General features: G+C 40.7%; 1 protein-coding gene across 6 annotated transcripts in view; it reads left to right on the forward strand.

Annotated features, from left to right (window-relative positions):
• lrrc9 (leucine rich repeat containing 9) overlaps positions 1–22,527 on the forward strand; it is a 147,659-nt gene that overhangs the window by 28,214 nt on the left and 96,918 nt on the right. For all 6 annotated transcript variants that reach the window (XM_033027397.1, XM_033027401.1, XM_033027400.1 and 3 more), the window contains 3 exons: positions 5,880–6,059; positions 8,040–8,157; positions 10,213–10,345. In XM_033027397.1, coding sequence (XP_032883288.1) covers positions 5,880–6,059; positions 8,040–8,157; positions 10,213–10,345 — 431 coding nt within the window. The remainder of the gene's footprint in view (positions 1–5,879; positions 6,060–8,039; positions 8,158–10,212; positions 10,346–22,527) is intronic.

Genomic DNA, 22,527 nt, shown 5'->3' on the forward strand with positions numbered 1-22,527 from the left:
TTGTTCAACCTTTCTCTGTAACTTAGTTGCTGAAACCCAGGCAACATTCTAGTAAATCTCCTCTGTACTCTCTCTATTTTGTTGACTATTTAATAGTAACCTGAGGGATTTTTTTTTTACACAGAGGGTGGTGGTTATATGGAACAACCTGACATAGGAAGTAGTTGAGGCAGGTACCGTAACAACATTTACAAGACATTTAGACGGACACATAGACAGGAAAGGTTTAATGAGATAGATAGATGGGGCATCTTGGTTGGCATGGGCAATTTGTACTGAAGGGCCTGTTTCCGTGCTGAATGATCTACAGTATGATATTATAGACTGGATTGTATAACCCTCTAGCTGGTGTCTTTATAGAAAACCTCAACCACCTGTTCTCAAGTCTGAGATGAATTGGAGATCAGATGCAACAAAGTAAATACATTTCTACCATCATAAAGGTTGATATTCATGAATTTGCTGAGGTTGGAAACTCACACTGTAGGTAGTTTCTCCTGCAGTTTGAACTCATCTGCATGGGGAAAACCAGTCAAGGCTCACAGATTAACACAGACAGGAACTCTTTTGAACAGTTTAGTAAAAATTGATCTTTCATTACAAATACTTTAAATATAAATACAACAATAAAAGGCACATGAAATTACTAATAATTTACAAACTATAACCACACTGTAATATGAACCCTACATTTTGTACTTGTCGGTAGACAAAAGTGCTGGAGAAACTCAGCGGGTGCAGCAGCATCTATGGAGCAAAGGAAATAGGCAACGTTTCGGGCCGAAACCCTTCTTCAGACTGATCAGTTGCCTATTTCCTTCGCTCCATAGATGCTGCTGCACCCGCTGAGTTTCTCCAGCACTTTTTTCTACCTTCGATTTTCCAGCATCTGCAGTTCCTTCTTAAATATTTAGTACTTGTCATTGTTTTAGACCTTAACTGTAATTCCTGTCATCTCTCTCTCTCTTCCATTGGTAATTCATTCTGCAACCAGTTCTCTTGCAAGCTACTCTTTAACTCTATTTGGTACTAATTCTCAACTAGATGATTTTAGATAGAACTCACTCTGGTGATCACTTGGAATATTCTGTCAATATCTCCTTGCACTTTGCTTCTTCCTCTGTCAATCTGGAAAATCACACTCATGACAATTTAATAGATGCAACTTTCCCATTTTAATTGCCTTGTTTCTATCCTGTTTGCCAATATAGGAATGCTTCATGTCCAAACATGAACATAACAAAAATAATTTGATGGAGGAAGTTTGAGCTTATTAAAATCGAAGAGACGTTTACACATGCAAAGACATGTTGAGGATAGATCCCATCTTGATAAATAAGTGATGGCTTGTAACTTTTTGCTGACATTGCTACATAGCAGGTGTCTAGAAGAAAAGATTATGGTGCATAAACAAATTTTCATGAATTTATTTTCCAGGTTATTGCAACAAAATATCATAGAGGTATAAGAGTCATACAGCATGGAAACAGGGTCTTCAGCCGAACTTGACCATGCTAACTAACATGCACCATCTACACTAGTCCCACCTGCCTACGTTTGGCCCACATCCCTCCAAACCTATCTTATGCATGTACCTGAACAAATGTTTTTTAAACAATATGATAGTAGCTGCCTCAACTACCTCCTCGGGTAGCTCACTCCATATACCTACTACCATTTGTATTTTTTTTTAAAAGAAGCCCCTCATGTTCCTATTAAATCTTTCCACCCTCACCTTAAACCTATGTCCACTGTTTTTGATTCCCATACTCTGGGTCTGTGCATTTACCTTATATATTCCTCTCATGATCTTATACACCTCTTGTGTTCCAAGGAATAAAGTTCTAGCCTGCACAACTTCTCCCTCAAGCTCAGGCCCACGTGTCCTGGGAACACCCTTGTTAAACTTCTCTGCATCCTTTCCAGCTGAACAACATCTTTCCTATAACAAGGTGACCAAAACTGAACACAATGCTCTAAACCTGTCATCACCAACGTCTTGTACAACTGTAACATGACCTCCCAACTTCTATACTGATGCAGGACAATCTGCCAAAAGCTTCTTTGACCAACATCTACCTGTGGCGTCACTTTCAAGAAATTATGTACCTACACTCCTAGATCCCTCTGCTCTACAACACACCCTCCAGAGCCCTGCCGTTCTCTGTGTTGGTCCTGCCCTGGTTAGATATTCCTAAATGCAACACCTCATATTTCACTATTAAATTTCATCAACCATTCCTCCGTGTACATACCCAACCGATCAAGATCCTGCTTCAATTTCTTCCAAGCATCTTCGCTATCTACAATACCACTCACTTTAGTGTCATCTGCAAACTTGCTAATCATACCTTGTGTGTTTATATCCATAGAGAGCAAACTACAATGGTCCCAGCACTGAATCCTGAGGCACACCATTAGTCACAGGCCTCCAGTCTGAAAAACAACCTTCCCCCATAGCCCTCTGCTTTCTTCCATGAAGCCAATTTTCTATCCAGTTAGCTATCCTTTCTTGGATCCTATGTGATCTACCCTTCCAGAGCAGTCTACAAATGCCTTGCTGAAATCCATATATCTAACATCTGCAGCTCTGCCTTCTTCAACCTTTGTTGAGGCTGTACTTCCTGCGGCAGCTGAGGAAGCACAATCTGCCACAGGCAATGATGGTCCAATTCTACACGGCCATCGTAGAGTCTGTTCTCACTTTCTCCATCATGGTGTGGTTTGGCTCAGCCACCAAGCACGACACCTGGAGGCTGCAGGGAATCGTCCGATCAGCAGAGAAGATTATTGGCTGCGACCTTCCCTCTATTGATGAACTGTACACTGCAAGGGCCAGGAAGCGAGCGGGCAAGATCATCTCTGACCCCTCTCACCCTGGCCACAAACTCTTTGAATCACTTCCCTCTGGAAGGCGACTCCGTATTGTCAAAGCTGCCACAATCAGACATAAAAACAGTTTTTATCCACGGGTAGTTGCTCTACTCAACAGCCAAAAATCTGTAGCCTCCCTTTGATCTGGTATTTTTTTGGTTCACATGCTTGATCAATGGTGTTTTATCATTAATGTCTTATTATTATTAATGTTTAGTGTTTTCTGAGTCATTTGTAACTGTCACTGTATGTCATGTTGTTACTTGTGGCGGAGCACCAAGGCAAATTCCTTATATGTGAATACTTGGCCAATAAACTTACTTACTTTTTGATCACATCTTCAAAAAACAATAGGATTCATGAGTCATGATCTCCCACGTACAAAGCATGCTGACTATCCCTAATCATCCCTTGTCTATCTAAATGTATGTATATCTTATTGCTCAGAATATTCCCCAATAACTTTCCAACCACAGATGTTAGATTCACTGGCCTGTAGTTCCTAGGCTTTTCCATGCAGCCCTTCTTGAATAGGCACAACATTTGCCATCCTCCAATCTTCCAGGCTGTGTTTTCAGAACCTGTGTGGACCAACTGGCAGGACAATAGGTCCATGCCAGGCACCATCTCCCTGACCCAATACTCAACCCTATAACATCTGGATATCAAAAATGCCTACATCAGTCTCATAATTACTGACCACAGTTCCACAGTCAACACCATAATTCCAATTCATCAGTAGTACCAAATTCACTTAGACTCCTGGACCTAGGTTTTAGTAAAATCCTCTGCAAATGGATCATTGACTTCCAGATTCATAGACTGCAATCAGTAGGATGGGTGACAAACTATTCTCTACAAAATCACAACATTGATGCCCTGCAAGGCTACATTCACAACCCCTTACTATACTTCCTATACACACATGTCTGTGCAGTTAAATTCTGCTCTAACTCCCTATGCAGGTTTGCATGTGACAACACCATAGTGGGTTGGATGTGGAACAACGACGAGATGGAGGACAGGAAGGAGGTAGACAGCTTGGTAGTTTGATATTGAGACAACAACCTCTCCCTCCATATCAGTAATATGAAGGAGATGGTCATTGACTTCAGGGAGAAAAGTGATGTACATGCCCCAGTCTGTCTAAATGGTGCAAAATTGGGGATGATCGAGTCTTCAAGGTCCGAGGTGTAAATATCACCAACAATTTGTCCTGGTCCAAACATATTTGTGCTATGGCAGAGAAAACACATCAATATCCCTACTTACACAGAAGCTAAGGAAATCCGGCAGGTCTCCAATTTCTACAGATGTACCACAGAAAGCATCCTGTGCTGATGCATCACAGTTTGGCATGGCAACTGCTCTGCCCAAGACTAAGAAATTTGTCATGCAGAAGATGCAAAAGCTTGAAAAGAGATACTACCAGATTCATCATCCCTGCTGTTATCAAACTCTTGAATAGACTCCTCATTGGCTGGGGATAAATTCCCAATCTTCCAATCTACCTTTTTGTGGCCCTTGCACTATTTTTTATCTGCACTTTATCTGTAGCTGTTGTACAATATTCTACACTCTGTTTTCTTTCTCTTTTGCACTTGCTAATGTACTGGTGCATGGTATGACTTGCCTGGATAGCACATAAATTTTTTTGTTACCGTGACCTTGGTACACGTGACAATAATAAACATTTATGGTCTGAGTGCAGGTAGATGGGACTAGGGGAGAATAAGTGTTCGGCACGGACTAGAAAGGCCGAGTTGGCCTGTTTCCGTGCTGTAATTGTTATAGGATTATATAATACCAATTCAAAAAGCTAGAACCTATTAGCATTGAGCATTTCATTTCTCACACATGAAAAGGAAAGGTAAAGAAATGTTCTGAAACATTTAGTGGATCTGGCAGCTTCCTGGAGAGAGAAACAGAGTGAATGTTTTAACAATGATCCTTCATCAGAGCCAGATGTGGAAAAACAAACATATTTTAAGTTGCAGGAAGCACTAGGAGAAAACACGGGGTTTAGATCAAAGTTGTCAGGGTAATCATTGCATTAAATATTGGCAGTTAATGATGGAAGAGGGAACTAGGTGTGGGGGGGGAGAGGAGGGAGGAAGGGGGAGAGGGTGAGTGGGGGTGAAGGGGGGGGGAGAGGAGGGGGAGAGGAACGGGGGGGGGGAGGGGGAGGATATGTGGAATATGTGGTGTGGAATACAGTGATGACAAGGGAACCCGATCCATGTCCTGACTAGGATGAGAGAGGTGAGAGAAGAAGTGAAAAAAAAAAGTAATCGATTAAGGGCCCTGTCATCGTGACAAAGGGGAAGAAATGCTTAAGAAAAGTAAAGACATCTAAAGGCAAAGTTGCAAAAAGTCATGATCACAATAGATATGAAAGAAATTGGTACAATGGAGTCCTTGCAGGAAGCGGAGTGGAATATAGTCGAGATAGCTGCAGGAGAATGTGGGCTTATAATGGATATTGATTACTAACTATCCCTTGAGATGGAATTAGAGATGTATGAAGTATAAGAGTAGCTCAGAGCTTCCAATCTTTAACACTTTGCTCCAATCTCACACTGACCTACCTGTCTTTGGCTTCCAACACCGTTTGAACTTATACTTGAGAATAAACAGCTTATCTTTTGTCCAGGAACATTGCAATCTTTGAGATTCAATATTCTAATAAACAATTTCAGGTGATCAACCTTTATTCGAAGCAGGGTTTGTGATGTAGATGTGCACATATATATTTGGTGCAGGGTTATTCAGGCATGATGCTTATTATTATTAGAGAAAAGAAGAATTACACTTTTTCTAGTTTTTCAAAAAACAATATTTACCAATACTTAAAAATTAGATGTTAAATGTTTCTGCATACCATAGTTTAGGGTTGCATAGTTCAAAAAGTATTTACAATACTTTTGCTTGCATGAGAAAACATGATCTATAATTCATTCAAGAAATTTAGATATAAATTAATATATTATACCTTCCTATGACAGGTTCACTTCTTGCTATGATGTAATCTTATCGCGATTCTGTGCTTGGGATTTCAAAAGACTTGGAGTAACAGGGTTAAAAATTAATCGTATAATCAGAGTTCACAATCGAATTCTAAGGCTGAAATATGAGGAAAAGATCCATTCCATTTTGAACAAAGAAGGATCATCATATAAATCAGAGTAAGTTACTTGAATGTTGGTACTTTTCTGAATCCTTTTTACTTTAAAGGAACACAGTTGATTTTGAGAAGTCCTTTTACTTTCGAACAGTGCAACAAATTACAATATAAGAGTTTAAACCAACTAAACTTCGAACGACAATATATCTTGGTTGCACGAGCAACTAACGGCTTTTGTTGTTTTGCACTATATTGTGTTTTTTTTTAAATTTATTGACATTGTTTGTAGTTTGTTTATTGAGTACTACAAACCTGTTGTGCTGGTGCAAGTAAGAATTTCATTGTTTCCTTTCGGTACATGTGACAATTAAACACAGTTGACTCTTGACTCTGAAAGAAGGAAATTACATTTACATAGTAACATTTTTGTGCTCCCATTTCTCTTAAATATTTGTACAGATGATCAAGTAATTTTGTAACATGGCCAAGCAAGACGGCACACTACACATTTTGATCAACAAATAATAATCATAAATTAAATATCTACCTTTGCCTATTTTATAGTTTTTCTCTAATTTGGTAGAATTATGATACCAAATATTTCTTAAGAACATAACAAGTAACACTCTTTTAATGGAATTAGATCTTCTTTCTCCACACCAGTCTTCGCTGATGATAAACTGCTGGTGTGCTATCTTAACTACTCTCTGCCCCATTCTAGTTTTGAATCACTTTTTTTTTTGTAATAATAATAATAATAATAAATTTTATTTATTGGGCGCCTTTCAGACATCTCAAGGACACCTTACATAGATTAACAGGAATATAAACATATAATCAGAATAAAATAAATAATAAAGACATCACAGAAACACAAATTAAAAACAGAATTCAGTCCAAAAACAAAAAATCAAAAACACAATGTGAAGAGAGAGCAGCGGCAGCTAAAGCGCGCCAGCGTCCACTCTCCCTTCACGGCAGCCATCTTGGACAAAGACTAACAGGATTACCATACAGACAAAAAATCATCCCCCCAACAATGGATACCACTGTGGGGGAAGGCACAATGTCCAGTCCCCAACCCCAAGTTCACCCCAAAGTCAGGCCTATTGAGGCCACCGCAATTGCCTCTACGGAGGCCCGATGTTCCTGGCTGTTCTCACCGGGTGGTGTTGCCCTGGCGTCGGGAGAGTCCTCTCAGCGGCTGGGCCACCTGGAACGGCCGCTTTCTAGCTGGAGACCGCGGCTTCCAAAGCCGATAAGGCCGAGCCGGTTTGGATCTCCCAGTCTCCTGATGTTGAAATCGGCGCCCTCCGCTCCGCAGACCCGCAGCCCGGAGGTGTTGAACACGGCGGTCACAGCTCACCGGAGCTCCAGCGCGTCGATCCAGCGCGGCGATCCAGGCAAGGCATCGCCCGCTCTGCTCCATGATAGCGCTCCAGCGCTGTGCCGCCACCGAGGCCGAGGTGCTGGGCGGTCCCCGCCAGGAAACGGCGCTCCAAGCCCGCTGGTAGGCCACGAGGACGGGTCGACGGGCAGCCCAGAGAAAAAGCTGCCTCACCGACCAGGTAGGGACCTAGAAGTAAAATTGACCCCAACCCCCCACATTAAAAAGTCCATATCTCCAAACATCACTAAACAGGACTCACTAAAAACTTTTTAAAAAAGCGAATTAAAACGGACGGCTGCTGGCTAGCAGCCGTTCCCCAAGATGGCTCCTCCTACTTGAGTAATCCCTTTTCCTCTTTTACATTGTTAATTCATTGCAGGAAGTCTTTAGATATGAGTTGTGAAAATGGTACCCGCTGAAGAGGAGGAGAGCTTCACAAATAATTTTTTTAAATACCTACAATTCTTTTGACTTCCAGGCAGAAGCTGATATCATTAAAACATTGCTAAAATACTAGCTTAGTGATTGTCAGGTAACAGTGTAACACTGTTTGGCATAGGTTCTCTTGGTGTTAATCATGTCTAGTGCAGAATTATTGTGTTTATATCAGTTAAATCATACTGCCCTGTAATCCATAATTTCTGTCCTTAGAAACTACAAAAAGATGCTGGAATACCTTTTTTATATATTTGATCCAGAAATATCCAGTAGAAAGAATGAAATCCTATGTATTCTTGAAGATGGCTTCAAAGCAGCAGAAGCATATAAGGTATGTAACATTTCAGTAAATTAAACTCAAACATGAAATATTCCATCTTGAACCATTAACTTTACATCTCTCTCTGCAAATGCTTCCAGATCTGTTGAGTATCTTCAGCTAATTTTATCAATACATGCACAGCTGCATTATGTGCCAATAGATAATGCAGTCCAAGAGAGCTGGGTATATATCATTCTTTCTCTGCTGAAAATAGTGAATGAATAGTCTCATGATAAATGCTTGGTGTAAAGTCCCTTTGAGTGCATGCATGTTTCTTGTCGGACATCACATATTAATGTGGAGATATAAACAGTTAGAGGCGATGTTGTATAAACAGTTAGAGGTGATAACACAATAATGTTACTCTCAGCCGCTGTATAATCGTGTATTACACATCAAGCCTGGCATCTTAGCAGTAATGATGTCACCATTTTCATGTGGGAAATGGGACCCTTAATATACCAAAGAGCATGTGATTAGATCAAGGACTTTGCTCTCACAACTTTGCACCATAGGCACATATAGGCAATGTTCAGGCAACATTGGGCAATGTCATGCTGCCATACAAAATGTGATAGAACTGATCAACGGAATGTTCAAAGAAAAGATTTTACTGCAATGACTACTTTGTAGGGTTTCTGTAATACTTGACAGGTGAATTTAAGATATCACAATCTTAAGGGTTCATGTCTTAATCCTAACATTATGATGAGCAGGCCCAGTTCCCCATTAATTAACTATGACCTTCCAACGAACAGTCCCACCGCTATCACAGTGCCAAAACAAAAGCAACACAACATAAACATTATAATCCAAATTTATAAATCTAAATATTTATCATTTTATTCTCATGTCCAAAAATCAGATAATTTCACCCTTCAATATACACAATACTTGATAATCCGTATACCTGACTAGCAATAGGTAGTTGAGGCCAGTTTATTGGCTATATTTAAGAGGGAGTTAGATGTGGCCCTTGTGGCTAAAGGGATCAGGGGTATGGAGAGAAGGCAGGTACAGGATACTGAGTTGGATGATCAGCCATGATTATATTGAATGGACGTACAGGCTCGAAGGGCCGAAGGCTTACTCCTTCACATATTTTCTATGTTTCTATGTTTCTATTAACAACCGTGTATAAAGAAATTTGCTATAATCTCTGATCAAAACACTCAAGGCCTTATCCTGTGACTATGCCTCCTAGCAACACACACAGTAGAGGAAACTGCTTTGTCACATCTACTCTATAAAATCAAAATCTCAAATAAATAATTTATTTCTTTAAACTCTACCAAGTACAAGGTTGTCTGCCCGTAACAAGGTGTTCATTGTTCTCTGTGACTTGCCTATATTTATTTGATGACATTTGTTTGCTTTATGACGTCTTGGATATATCTTCAATATCTAATCTCGGACTTTATACATGAAGATCCTTTAAGTACAAGTACTAATTGCGGTCCAAAGACTTCCCAGAGAGTAATTTATTAAAAATTAAATTAAATCACTGTCGGGTCCTGTTGCAGAATCTGTTGTTGGACTATTATTTACATATGAATCTGGGTTATTGTCTTGAGTGATACAATTTTTAACCATTTATAAATTGTGATTGAAAATATCACAGTAGATCATTGTCAAAAATATATAATTGATTTTTAAGTTTGATATTTGATGATCTAACCATTTGTACTTTCCCAGGTTAAGATGCCATTGAGGAAGTGAGATTTTAAGTTTCCCTCAAATACCCATTGAGTTTTCAGAGATTTTGGTACTGTTTTGCAACGTGCTTTGTACATTGCCGTTAGCATCCTTAATTATTTTGAGTATTCTGGAGCTATTACCAATTTTAGAGTCTACCAATTTTAGAGATGTAATTCATCTGTTGTTATGAGATTTGTTTTTATGCAAATATATTTTTTAACATTAATAATGTTATTCTTTTTTGAAATGTGTATAGATTTTATGCAGTTGCCTCTCAAAAATAGGTCATCATTAATGGTAAAAGGAACTACGAATATTCCACATAATAAATGTAATTAGTGAATATATCTTTGTATATCTTCACAGTTTCTAGGACGCGATGAGGCAGTTCCTCTCTGCAACAGTATCAGCTTATGTGAACAACCCAGAATAGAATACCTGCAGCAACAAGCAAATGCCTGGAATACAAATTTTCTTGATCCGGTACCTTTCAGATATGGTAAAAGAGACTGGTGTAATAGCATTTTGTTTTTGTTTTTTCTTGCTGTATTTCCTAGTACTGTTTTCATAAAAATAATTAGTTATTTTATTTAAATATGGTATACTGGAGTCTACTAACGTTGAATCATAGAATGGTGCAGCCCAATTGGAGATCATCAGCCTATTGTGCTTGTATCAATTCCCATGTTTTCCCCAGGTTCTTGCTATTTTTTATCCATTTACTTTTTGGGAACTGAGTTATTTCATCTCAAATGTTTTATTCTTCATGTCACGCTTGATAATCATGTGAATCAATATTTTTGTTTTTAAGCTTTTGAAAACAATTTTCCTTCAATTATCCTAACTTAATTCCTGATATTTTTAAACATTCAACTAATTTCCCCTTAGTCATCTTTGCTCTGAGGCCAACACCTTTGCGCCTTCTGTCTCTCCCTCAGACAGTATTATTTAAGCTCTGGAAGCAATCTCCTGAGTATGTTCCACACCCTCTGCAAAACATTCACTTTCTTCTTTACATGTAGTGACGAAATATGGTTACAATATCTCACAAATGTTGAACCCTACTATTTCTGGCACATACAAAGATATTTGCACATAGATCCGTAAACCTCTAATTTTAAATGGTGTACAAGTGAATTAAAATACATATTTCAGTTATATTGGGATTTAGTAACTAGTAACAGAGCAGTTTTTTTTCTTCTGTGGAGTCACCAGTCACAGGTGAAAAAAAGCCTCTCAATCTATGTGGTTTGATTGATTGGATTGAATTGAATACTTTACTGTCACAGTCACAGTGAAATTCTTTGCGTGCATACCATGCCAAGGTATGCAAATAGTCGCTTACAAAGTTACAAATCCCCTCCCATCCCCCTGCGCCAGTTCCCCCTTTGTTCTTCCCCTCCACCCCTTCCCTCACGGCAGTCCATTGTCCATTGTTCTTCCCCCTCCCACATGGCGGTCCCCCCACGCCGGATTGTCCTTTGTTCATTGTTCCTCATGGCGGTCCCCCCCATGCCGGGTCCCCATTGTCCATTGTTCTACCACCACCCCCCCCCCCCCCTCACGGATCCCCACCCCCCCCACACTGAGTCCTCCTTTGTTCCTTCCCTCGGCAGCGACGTCCTTACTTCCACGTGTCCGTCCTCGTCCGTCGATCGGCGCCATCGTCGACCGCTGCACCAACTTCTCCACTATCGCTGCCAGGTCCTCTCTGGATGACTCCGTGGCACCGACCCAAGTCACAGCACAACAAACCTTAGGTGACATATATGACAAATAAATATTCTTGCTATTGATCTTGAATATCTATATGCACACATGCAATCCAGTTTTTCAGCTTCACTTGGCTGGTACATTACCAACTTTAGGAATGCCTCGTGTTGCTCCTGGCATTCCCCTCTCATTGATTCAGGTTTGGTCCCCTGGTTTGAAAGTAATGGTAGATGGAAGGTTATGCTGGGTCATATGTTTACATGTACTGATGGTGCGCATTTCTACAGTCACTGTTGGTTCACAATGTCTCATGAATGCTCGATTTTGTTCTGCCAGGTTCAGTTGTTCATAATCTATCCCAGTTAGCACATTTGTAATATCATAACACATGATGGAGAGTGTTTTGGTGTGAAGACATGTCTATGGCTGCACAAGAACATGTAGTGGAGATAGAATAGAATAGTATGTGTTTTATTGTCATTGAAACAGCTTGGTTTGAACAAAATTGCATTTTCTACAGTCTTACATTACAAAAAAAAACAAGACCCACACTTAACACAGTTTACACAAACATCCATCACAGTGAATCTCCAACACCTCCTCACTGTGATGGAAGGCAAAATCTTATCTCTTCCCTTTGTTCTTCTCCCGCGGTCCAGCAGTCGAACTGCAACATCGAGGCGAACTGGGGCTTGATTGATTGATTGATAGAATTTATTGCCACACAACCAGGGTCGGTGGAATTTTGGGTTGTCAGCAGAGGTACAATAATAAAGAACACACAACCACAATAAAAAATATAACACAAACATCCACCACAGCATTCATCACTGTGGTGGAAGGCACAGAACTTGGCCAGACCTCCTCCATTTTCCCCCGTGGTCGGGACCTCCACCCTCCGCAGCCGTTGCTGCGGGCGTCCAGATGGTAAGGGACAAAGTCAAAGGCAAGGTAAGTCCAGGATCGGCTCTTCCCCACCGGAGACCGCGGCTTCAGGCTGGTGTAGGCCGCAGGCCGGCGGTCGAAGATTTAAGGTTTCCGCCGCGCCGCAGCCAGAAGCACCGCAGACCGCAGGGCTGGTGGTCGAAGCTCCCCTCCAGGGGTGATGGTAAGTCCATGCCGGACCCGTGGTAGAAGTTGGCTGCGGGCCGGCAGTGATGGCTTCTTCCCCCGGGTCCCCCACGAGGGATCCCGGGCTGTAGACGCTGCGCCAGCTGGAGCTGTGCAGACCGCGGCTTCAGGCTGCCGGCTGCCCCGGGCCAGCGAAATGGAGCGCTCCCCTCCAGCGAGCCCCAGCGAGGGCTCACCCGCTCCACGCCGAGATTCCACGCTGCGCCCGCCGCTGAAGCCTCCGGGAAAGTCCGCGCCGATCCTTGCTGTTAGGCCACGGTGGAGGCGACCTGGAAAAAGTCGCCTCTCCGTGAAGGAGGCGGCCGAAACGGTTTCCCCCTTACCCCCCCACACCACCCCCCACACAAAAACACACCGAGAAACATCAAAAACATACTTTAAAACATACTAAAAAAATAAAAAAAGCTGCCACTGCAGCGCTCCCGATGTTAAAGCCCCCGGCGGGTGATGGTAAGTCCCGTGGCCGTTTAAGCCACGTCAGGCGATGTTAGGCCCCGCTCCGAGTCCTTTAAACCCCGCGATTCCAGCGGTGGAAGTTTCCGTTGCAGGAGCTCCGAAAAGCGGTCTCCCACCAAAAGTGGTCTCCCACCTGCGAGCGATGTTCCTGTCCACCAGGCCACAAGAGACTAACAGTTTCCCTCCCCCCCCCCACCCCCCACATATACACAGTTAAAGAAAGAAAATAAAAACTAGACTCAAGACATACATTTAACAAGACAAAAATGGAAAAAAAAGACAGATGGACTGCAGTCGAGCCTTATTTGGAGTATTCTGGTAGAGGCTGAGGAGAGGGTGCAAAAGAGGTTTACAAGAATTCTACCTAGAAGAGAGGCTATCAGCTCTAAGGAGAGGTTGGATAAACTTGGATTGTGACTAGGATTGGAGTTATGGGGAGAATCGAAGTATATAAAATTATGAAATACATGGATTGGGGCAGCACCTTTTTCCCCCAGTGCAAATGTCAAAGACTAGAGATCAGAGAGGGAAGTTTAAAGAATATGAGTGGAACAAGTTTTTTTCCAGGGGTGGTGGAGGAGGCAGATACAATAGTGATGTTTAAGAGGCCTTTAGATGTATACATAGATATGCAGGTAATGGAGGGATATAGATCACATACAGCCATAAAAGTATAACTTGGCATTGTGTTTGGCACAGACATTGTGGCTGAAAGTTTTATTCCTGTGCTGCACAGTTCTTTGTTCTATTTTAATATTTTTACATACTTTGTCTCGATTTGTTGCTTGTCTTTGTTTCTGCTATTTCACTTACTAGTTTTCTAACTTCCAATTCCTGCTTTGTTTTTCTCAATGCTGAGCTCTCCTTAAGGTTTCCACTCCTCTGCCAAGATGGTTTACACCCTCCCAACATCACTACCATCCCCACCGCAACTCCCCTGCAAGGACGTCAAACCAGTGTGTAATTTATACAGTTTTACACATGGTACAACTGCTCCAGAAATCATTCCAGTGTCTCAAAAGTCTAACAGCCTCCCTCCTGCATCATCTGTCTGATTCCTTGCTGATTTCAGGGGAGAAAGATAACTTATTTTCAATTAAAGATTGGAAGATTGATCAAATAAATCCTCAATAATTTGTTGCCTTTCAATACTCACTCCACGGACAGACATACTCTACTGTTTGATCTACTTCTCATGGCTGGTGCACCTCTTCCTCCTCAGGAAATTGCATTGCTCCCTCATAGTGTTATATTGTAATGCATGCAGCAAGTCATATTGAACCATAAATCTCCTTCTGAGGCTGTCCAGGACAACCCTTCCAGATCCATCTGGACAGGAAGCATTGCCTAAGGGTGCCATTATGTGACAATATCCCTGTAATTTATGCATATGAACTGTGCTCATTCTTGCACATGCTCAGTAAATCAGTCTTGATTTTTTTAAACCTTTGACTTGGAAATAAATCATTCCTGTTTTAGATTCCAACATGAGTGTGTGTGCAGCCATCTTACTTTGTACATTATGTACTAGTTTACTTATTTTATAAGCAGGCAGATATCAAAACATGGTGGCAGCCGTGAAAGTGAACATTTGTGAATCAAATAGACGCTATGATTAGAAAAAATGCTTTGAAAAGCTTTCAGGAATCAATGTTTCAAAGCTCAGCGACAGGACTAGCTGCATGCATGAATGAATGCAGGTCAGTGAACACACAAAGACAAGACGCTGCATGTAAATCAGCGTTGTGGGAGTCAAAGTTTAAAACGACGTGCTGTGAGACTGATTAAAGATAAAATAAGCTAGTAAGAGCGAGGGAATACGCTGATATTTCAAAATGGCGCAGACCAGTCCATCTTTCCACGTGGCTCCACCACCCAATCTAAAGCTCAAAGAGAACAGGGTGGAAGAGTGAAAAATGTTTAAACAAATGAATGAAAATTATGCAGTGATAACAGAACTGGATAAGAAGGAGAAACAGTATCAAAAAGCAGTATTCCTGCATACTGTTGGACCGGAGGCCGTGTAAATCTACAATATCCAGAAGTTCGAGAAGCAGATGAGACAGATGTGAAAGTCATCATCAACAAGATGTCTACCATCATAAAGTATAAAGTAGCCTTTATTGTCATTCAAACTGTCTCCAGTTTAAATGAAATTGCATTTTGATCATCATAGGAGAGACGAATTAAACCTATGAAAGATTTGTTTTCAATAAACGAGACCAGAAATCAGGGGAAAGCATATTGCAGAGCTGAAGGAGCTTGCTAAAACATGCAACTTCTGTGAGTGCCTGAGAGAAAGCTTCATTCGAGATCGCATCTCATTGGTATTGCAGAACGGTCAACTAGGAAGACACTCCTTCAAAAGAGGAATCTGATAGTGCAGAGGATTGGTCATTTGTAGATCCTCAGAGGTAACAGCGGCAAGAATGCATGTCATCGGCGAAGAGCCGACAATACACAAGGTGGAACGATTCAAACCAAGGGAAAAGATGGTTGATTTTCCTTCTCAGATAAGAATCAGGGACTAGTAAAGTGCAAGGACGCACAAGCGCAGTAAGGAGGAATGCCCAGCGTATGGGAAGAACTGCAACAGATGCAGACTACAAAACCACTTTGCCTGCTGCTGCCGCCAGCAGAGGAAGGAGAGCATGCAGAAACGGGGTCTGCACAAAGTCATAGAGACATCTGACCCAACGTCCATTTCCAACATAGAGTCTGTGAGTTGCATTGAGATCAATGCAGCCGGAAACAATTCCTCTTCAGGCCTGTTGGCTGAGATGCAGGTCGGCATAGCAGCCATCAAGTTTCAGATTGAAGGTACACAAAATTGCTGGAGGAACTCAGCGGGTGCAGCAGCATCTATGGAGCGAAGGAAATAGGCGACGTTTCGGGCCGAAACCCTTCTTCAGACTGATAGGGGGTGGGGAAAGAAAGAAGGACAAAGGGAGGAGGAGGAGGAGCCCGAGGGCGGGCGGATGGGAGGAGACAGCTAGAGGGTGAAGGAAGGGGAGGGGGGGAGGGGACAGCACGGGCTAGCCAAATTGGGAGAATTCAATGTTGATGCCAAGGGGACGCAAGGACCCCAGACGGAATATGAGGTGCTGTTCCTCCAATTTCCGCTGTTGCTCACTCTGGCAATGGAGGAGACCCAGGACAGAGAGGTCGGATTGGGAATGGGAGGGGGAGTTGAAGTGCTGAGCCACTATCAGATTCCTCTTTTGAAGGAGTGTCTTCCTAGTTGACCGTTCTGCAATACCAATGAGATGCGGTTTCAGATTGACTTGGGTGCCAGTGTTAATGTGATTCCCAAGCATCTTGTAACCAACAAAGAGGACATTAGACGAGAGAAAATCACCTTAAAGATGTACAACGGATCCAACCTGCTGGCGGAAGGTCGGGCGAAAGTCATACAAGACGAACAACAAGAAGTACCGGGTTCACTTCATAGTGGAGCAGGAAGGCTGGCTCACACCGCTCCTGAGCGGCAAAGCTGTGCAACGGATGAAACTCATCATGGTTCACTACGAGAACTTCAAGAGCCTGAATGCAGTTAGGGAGGCTGACTCATTACTCAAGAGATACAAAGATGTCTTTGACGACAAAAGACCTGGGAGACTGCCTGGCAAGGTCAAGTTGGTAACTAGGACGGAGGATGTGACCCCACCACAGTGTTCGGCAAAGCCGGTACCTGTAGCCATGAAAGAGATGGTCATGAATGGCCTCATGAAGCTGGTCGAGCAGGACATCTTGACTAAAGTTGAAGAACCAAGTGAATGGTGTAGCAGGCTGGTCGTTACGGAAAAAAAGGACAGCACAGATTTGAGGTTCTGCATAGATCCTAGAACCCTCAACAAAGTCCTGAAAAGGGAGATCCACAGACTACCAGTCATAGAGGATGTACTCCCAGAGCTGTCCAAGGCGAAGATTTTCTCCAAATTTGACCTGAAGTCAGGATATCTCCACTATGAACTAGATGAGGAGAGCAGTTTCCTAAAAACCATGAACAGCCCTTTTGGGAGATATTGCTGGAAGAGGTTCCCATTTGGACTGAAAGTAAGTCCACAGATCTTCTAGAAGAAGCTGCAACAAGCCCTTGAAGCATCAAGCTGAACCGGAAGAAGTCGGTAGTGAAAACTACGTGTATCACATTTCTAGGACATATAATTACAGATTGTGGACTGAAACTGGATCCGAAGAAGATCCAAGCTGTCCTAGAGATGCCCAACCCTACCATCCAACAGAAATCCAAAGATTACAAGGCAGTGTAAACTACTTGGCAAGATTCCTGCCAAGGTTGTCGGACACAATCGAGGAGGAGATTTGAGGAGATTGACCCACAAAGAATCAGAGTGGGAATGGTCATCAGAACACGACACGGCAATGTCAAAGATCAAGGAGCCGTTGACAACGGCACCTATCCTGGCATACTACACACTAGACGAACAGCTGACCATAAAATATGATGCAAACAAGGCAGGTCTAGGTGCAACACTTATGCAGAAGGGACAACCACTGTCCTATGTGAGTCGTGCATTGACGCCAACCGAGCAGAGATATGCTCAGATTGAAAAGGAGGCACTAGCAATAGTGTTTGCCCTTGAGTGCTTCCATCAGTACACCTGCGAACAGAGAATGATCATTGAGAGTGACCACCATTGGAAGTCATAGTCAAAAAGCCTCTGCATAGAGCACCAAGACGTCTCCAGGGCATGATGGTGAGGATGCTACACTATGACATCGAGATCAAGTGGGTAAAGGGAAAAGATATGCTCTCCCGGGCATACCTCCCTGACACCACAGGATCAACCAGATTCACTGATGTCAACGTAGTTGAGTCCTTGAGCATGGGAGAGGACAAGGTCAAACGCATCCAAGCCCACATCAGGGAAGACGAAACACTCCAAACAGTTAAGAGAGTAATCCAAAATGGATGGCCAGATGGCAGAAGTTCCAGAGGCAGCACAACCGTACTTCAACATCAGAGATGAATTGAGTGTGCAAGACGGCCTAGTATTCAGAGGTGAGAGAGTTGTAATCCCTGTCACTCTACGTAGAGATATGAAGGAGACACTCCACACCTCTCACCTTGGAGTAGAAGGAACCCTCATACGTGTTAGAGAATGCATTTTCTGGCCTGGAATGAACTCTGATGTGAAACAGTTCATTTCAAACTGTGAAGCCTGCAGCACGTACGAACAACAGAATCAGAAAGAAACTCTAAGGTAGACAAAAATGCTGGAGAAACTCAGCGGGTGAGGCAGCAACTATGGAGCTAAGGAAATCGGCAACGTTTCGGGCAGAAACCCTTCTTCAGAAAGAAACTCTGATGCCCCATGACCTCCCAGATCGGGAGAAAGTGGAACCAATATGTTTGAACTTGAGGGAAAGCACTATTTAATCACAGTGGACTATCTATCTAATTTCTGGGAGATAGACAGACTGTATGACCTGAACAGCAGGACAATCATTGTGAAACTCAAGAGCCACTTTGCAAGATACGGAATTCCCAGCACTGTGGTAAGCGACAACGGGACACAGTTCCCATCAGAGGAACTCACCAAATTTGCCAGGAAATGGGCATTTGACCACTACACAATTTCTCCAAGACATAGCCAAGCTAATGGAAAGATGGAATTGGCAGTTAAGGCAGCTAAGCGATACCTGCAATACCCCTGCGCAAGGAGTGAACAGTAATCCTGCACAAAGACCACATGGAACGATAACAAGGACGACAGTTCCAACGACATCTAACCTCCTCAAACCACGTGGTGCTGAGATACTCACAGAAGAGAGGAAAAAGATGAAGGATTTGCAAGGAAAACATTCAAATATCTACAACCGACATGCCAAGGATCTGCCAATCCTGGAAGAAGGTGATGTCGTAAGACTCAAACCTTACAAACTAGGAGATACCAGATGGCAGAGCAACAGTTCAGAGACGACTGGATGAGAGATCATACAAAGTCGAGACATAGTCAGGACTTCTAATCCGACGTAACCGACTGGATCTGAAGAAGACCGGAGAACTACCTCCACACATAACTCCAGAGAAATCACCAGACGTGGAGAAGACTGAGAAACTTTTGCAACCTCAGTTAACATGGAAAAGATCAACACAACATGCATCACCGGAAAAAGAGGCAACTCGTGAAACTCTTAACACAGAGAAATCAAAACAAAAACAAAGTGACACAATAGAAGAAAATTAAAGTGATGTGCAGAATATACCTACTGAAAAGAAAGACATTTCTGAAAGAAACACCATCACAAAGACTAGCGCAGGTAGAGCTGTCAGACCGCTGGAAAGGTACGGCAAGTATGTCACGAAGTAATGTGTTTTACTGTGATGGACCTACCTACTTATGTGAAGAAAGCATATGAACATTAGTTTATGTTATTGAAATGTCACAAGTGTGACTATGATTGAAATTGTGAAATAAGACAGAACTGTTAAGTTAAACCATATTACTACGGTGTAATATTATGAAAAGTGTTTATGTTTACTTTGTTTTGGGATCGTCGGAAATGTAATCCCAAAATGTCAAAAAGGAAAGGATGTGGCAATATCCCTGTAATTTATGCATATGAGCTATGCTCATTCTCGCACATGCTCAATAAATCAGTCAGTGACCTTTGACTTGGAAATAAATCATTCCTGTTTTTGATTCCAACATGAGTGTGTGTGCAGCCATCTTTCTCTGTACATTATGTACTAGTTTACTTATTTTATAATATATTTTTTTATTAAAGGTAATCAATTACAATGCTTCAAACAACTTTATATCAAATTAATTCAATTTGCATTAAGTAAAACACTAGTAATACTTATCTACTGTTTTTTTAGAAATAATGATAGAGAAAGAATAGAGAAAGAATAAATCATTAAGAGAGTGATTAAATAATAATTTGATTATATATAGGAAAGAAAAGAGAAACGAAAAAAAACAAAAACAAAAAAAAACATTTTTAGTAACCACAATATGTATTATTAATAACACTACTACAAGTGATAGTATCAATAAAGACATATATGTAATTCCAATATAAAAATGAATTATTCTCACCAAATCCCGCAGGGTGCACGTCGAGCTGTGTTGCCAAGAACAGCTACTTCTCTAAATACTGTATATATGGAGACCATATCTGTTCAAAAGAATTATACTTGTCCAATAGGACAAATCTAATTCTTTCCAGATGTAACGTCTCCATCATCTCTGTTGCCCACATTTTGGTTGTGGGGGATAATGTTCCCTTCCAAAATTTCAATATGATTTTTTTTCCAATTATTAAACAGTAATCAAAGAAATTTCTTTGATTTACTGTAAGTGATAGATGTAAATCCGGAATTCCAAATATTATTAGCTTTGGGTTAGGGTCCAATTTAACTTTGATGACTTCAGAAATAACTTTAAAGATTTCTGTCCAGTAATAATTCAATTTAGGACATGTAACGAAACTATGTATTAAATTTGCCTCTGCTTTCTTGCACTTATCACAAATAGCGGAGAGATTCGGAAAAATACTATTTAATTTAGTTTTCGAATAATGTAACCTATATAATACTTTAAATTGTATCAGTATATGTCTGGCGTTTAATGAACACCGGTGTATTCGTTGTAGACTTTCTTCCCAGTTTTCTTTTGTTATAGCCAATCCCATTTCATTTTCCCATGCTTGACGATATACTTCCGTTATTGGATTCTCCTTATCCAAAATGATGTTATATATATAGGCTATTAATTTTTCTGTATTTGGATATAAATTAAACAGTTCATCTAACAATCCTGCTTCTTTATTTTTATAATCTTGTGTATTGGATTTAATATAATCTCTAATTTGTAAATACCTAAACAAATGTTGTGGAGACAATCCATAAATATCTTGTAACTCCTGGAATAAAAGAAATTTTCCTTTTCTATACAGATGTTCTATCCTTGTAATTCCTAAATCATCCCATTGTTTAAACCCCCCATCTAATATAGCAGGTTTAAACGATGGATTATTCATAATTGGTAATCTAAATGAGAGATTATCCAAGTGTAGAGTCTTAACTATTTGTTTCCAAATACGTCTATTATTATATATTATTAGGTTGTCTTTATAATATTTTTTTTGTACTTCCGTTGGTGCAAAAATTATCGAACCTACATTGAAAGGTAGACAGTCCTCCTTTTCTATATTTAACCATGTCGGTTCATGATCCATATTTACCCACCAGAAATTCATATTCTTAATCTGAACAGCCCAAAAATAATATAAAAAGTTGGGAAGTGCTAATCCTCCATTTATCTTAGCTTTGCATAGATGTTTTTTATTTATTCTGTGATTTTTATAATCCCAAATAAAGCTATTGACAATATTATCAATTTTTTTTAAAAAAGTTTTCGGAAGAAAAAAAGGAATAGCCTGAAACAAATATAACAACTGCGGTAGAAATACCATCTTTATGGCACTTATTCTACCAATCATAGATATAGGCAGTGTTTTCCAATATAAAATATTTTTTCTAAGTTTATCTAATAGTTGAGGATAGTTGGATTTTATTAATGAGTTATGAGTTTTAGTTACGTTAATCCCTAAATATTTAAGTTTGTCTGTAACTACTTTTAATGGGTATTGTTGTAATGTATTAAGATTTATTCCTGTTATTGGCATAATCTCGCTTTTATCCCAATTAATCCTATACCCAGAAAATGCACCAAATTTAGTTATAATGTTTAGCAGGTTGGGAATACTAATTTCCGGTTTTGTAATATAAATCAAAACATCATCTGCATATAAAGAAATTTTATTAATTGTTGTATCAGTATTATAGCCATATATTTCAGGTTCAGATCTAATTTTTTCCGCCAATGGTTCTATCACCAATGCGAACAATAAGGGTGATAACGGACATCCCTGTCTGCATCCCCTAGAGAGTTTGAATTTGGCTGATAAAATTTGGTTAGTCAAAATTCTTGCCATAGGATTCGAGTATAAAATTCTTACCCATTTACAAAATCTATCCCCCAATTGAAACTTTTCCATTATATTAAATAAATACATCCATTCCACCTGATCAAACGCTTTTTCTGCATCTAGTGATATAACCGCTAGTTCCGTATCTCGTATTCTTTTTGAATATATAATATTAAACAAACGTCTGAGATTATGGGATGAGTAACGTTTTGGGATAAAACCTGTTTGATCATAATGTATTAATTTAGAGATCACTAAACTTAATCTCCTAGATAAGACCTTAGTTAATATTTTTTGGTCTGTATTTAAAAGGGCAATCGCTCTATATGATCCAGGATCTTCCAAATCCTTATCTACTTTAGGGATGAGTGTAATTGTGGATTCATTTAAAGATTCTGGTAATTTTCCTTGGTCATATGC

This window comes from Amblyraja radiata, chromosome 9 (genome assembly GCF_010909765.2).
Source record: "Amblyraja radiata isolate CabotCenter1 chromosome 9, sAmbRad1.1.pri, whole genome shotgun sequence".
Taxonomy (NCBI): domain Eukaryota; kingdom Metazoa; phylum Chordata; class Chondrichthyes; order Rajiformes; family Rajidae; genus Amblyraja; species Amblyraja radiata.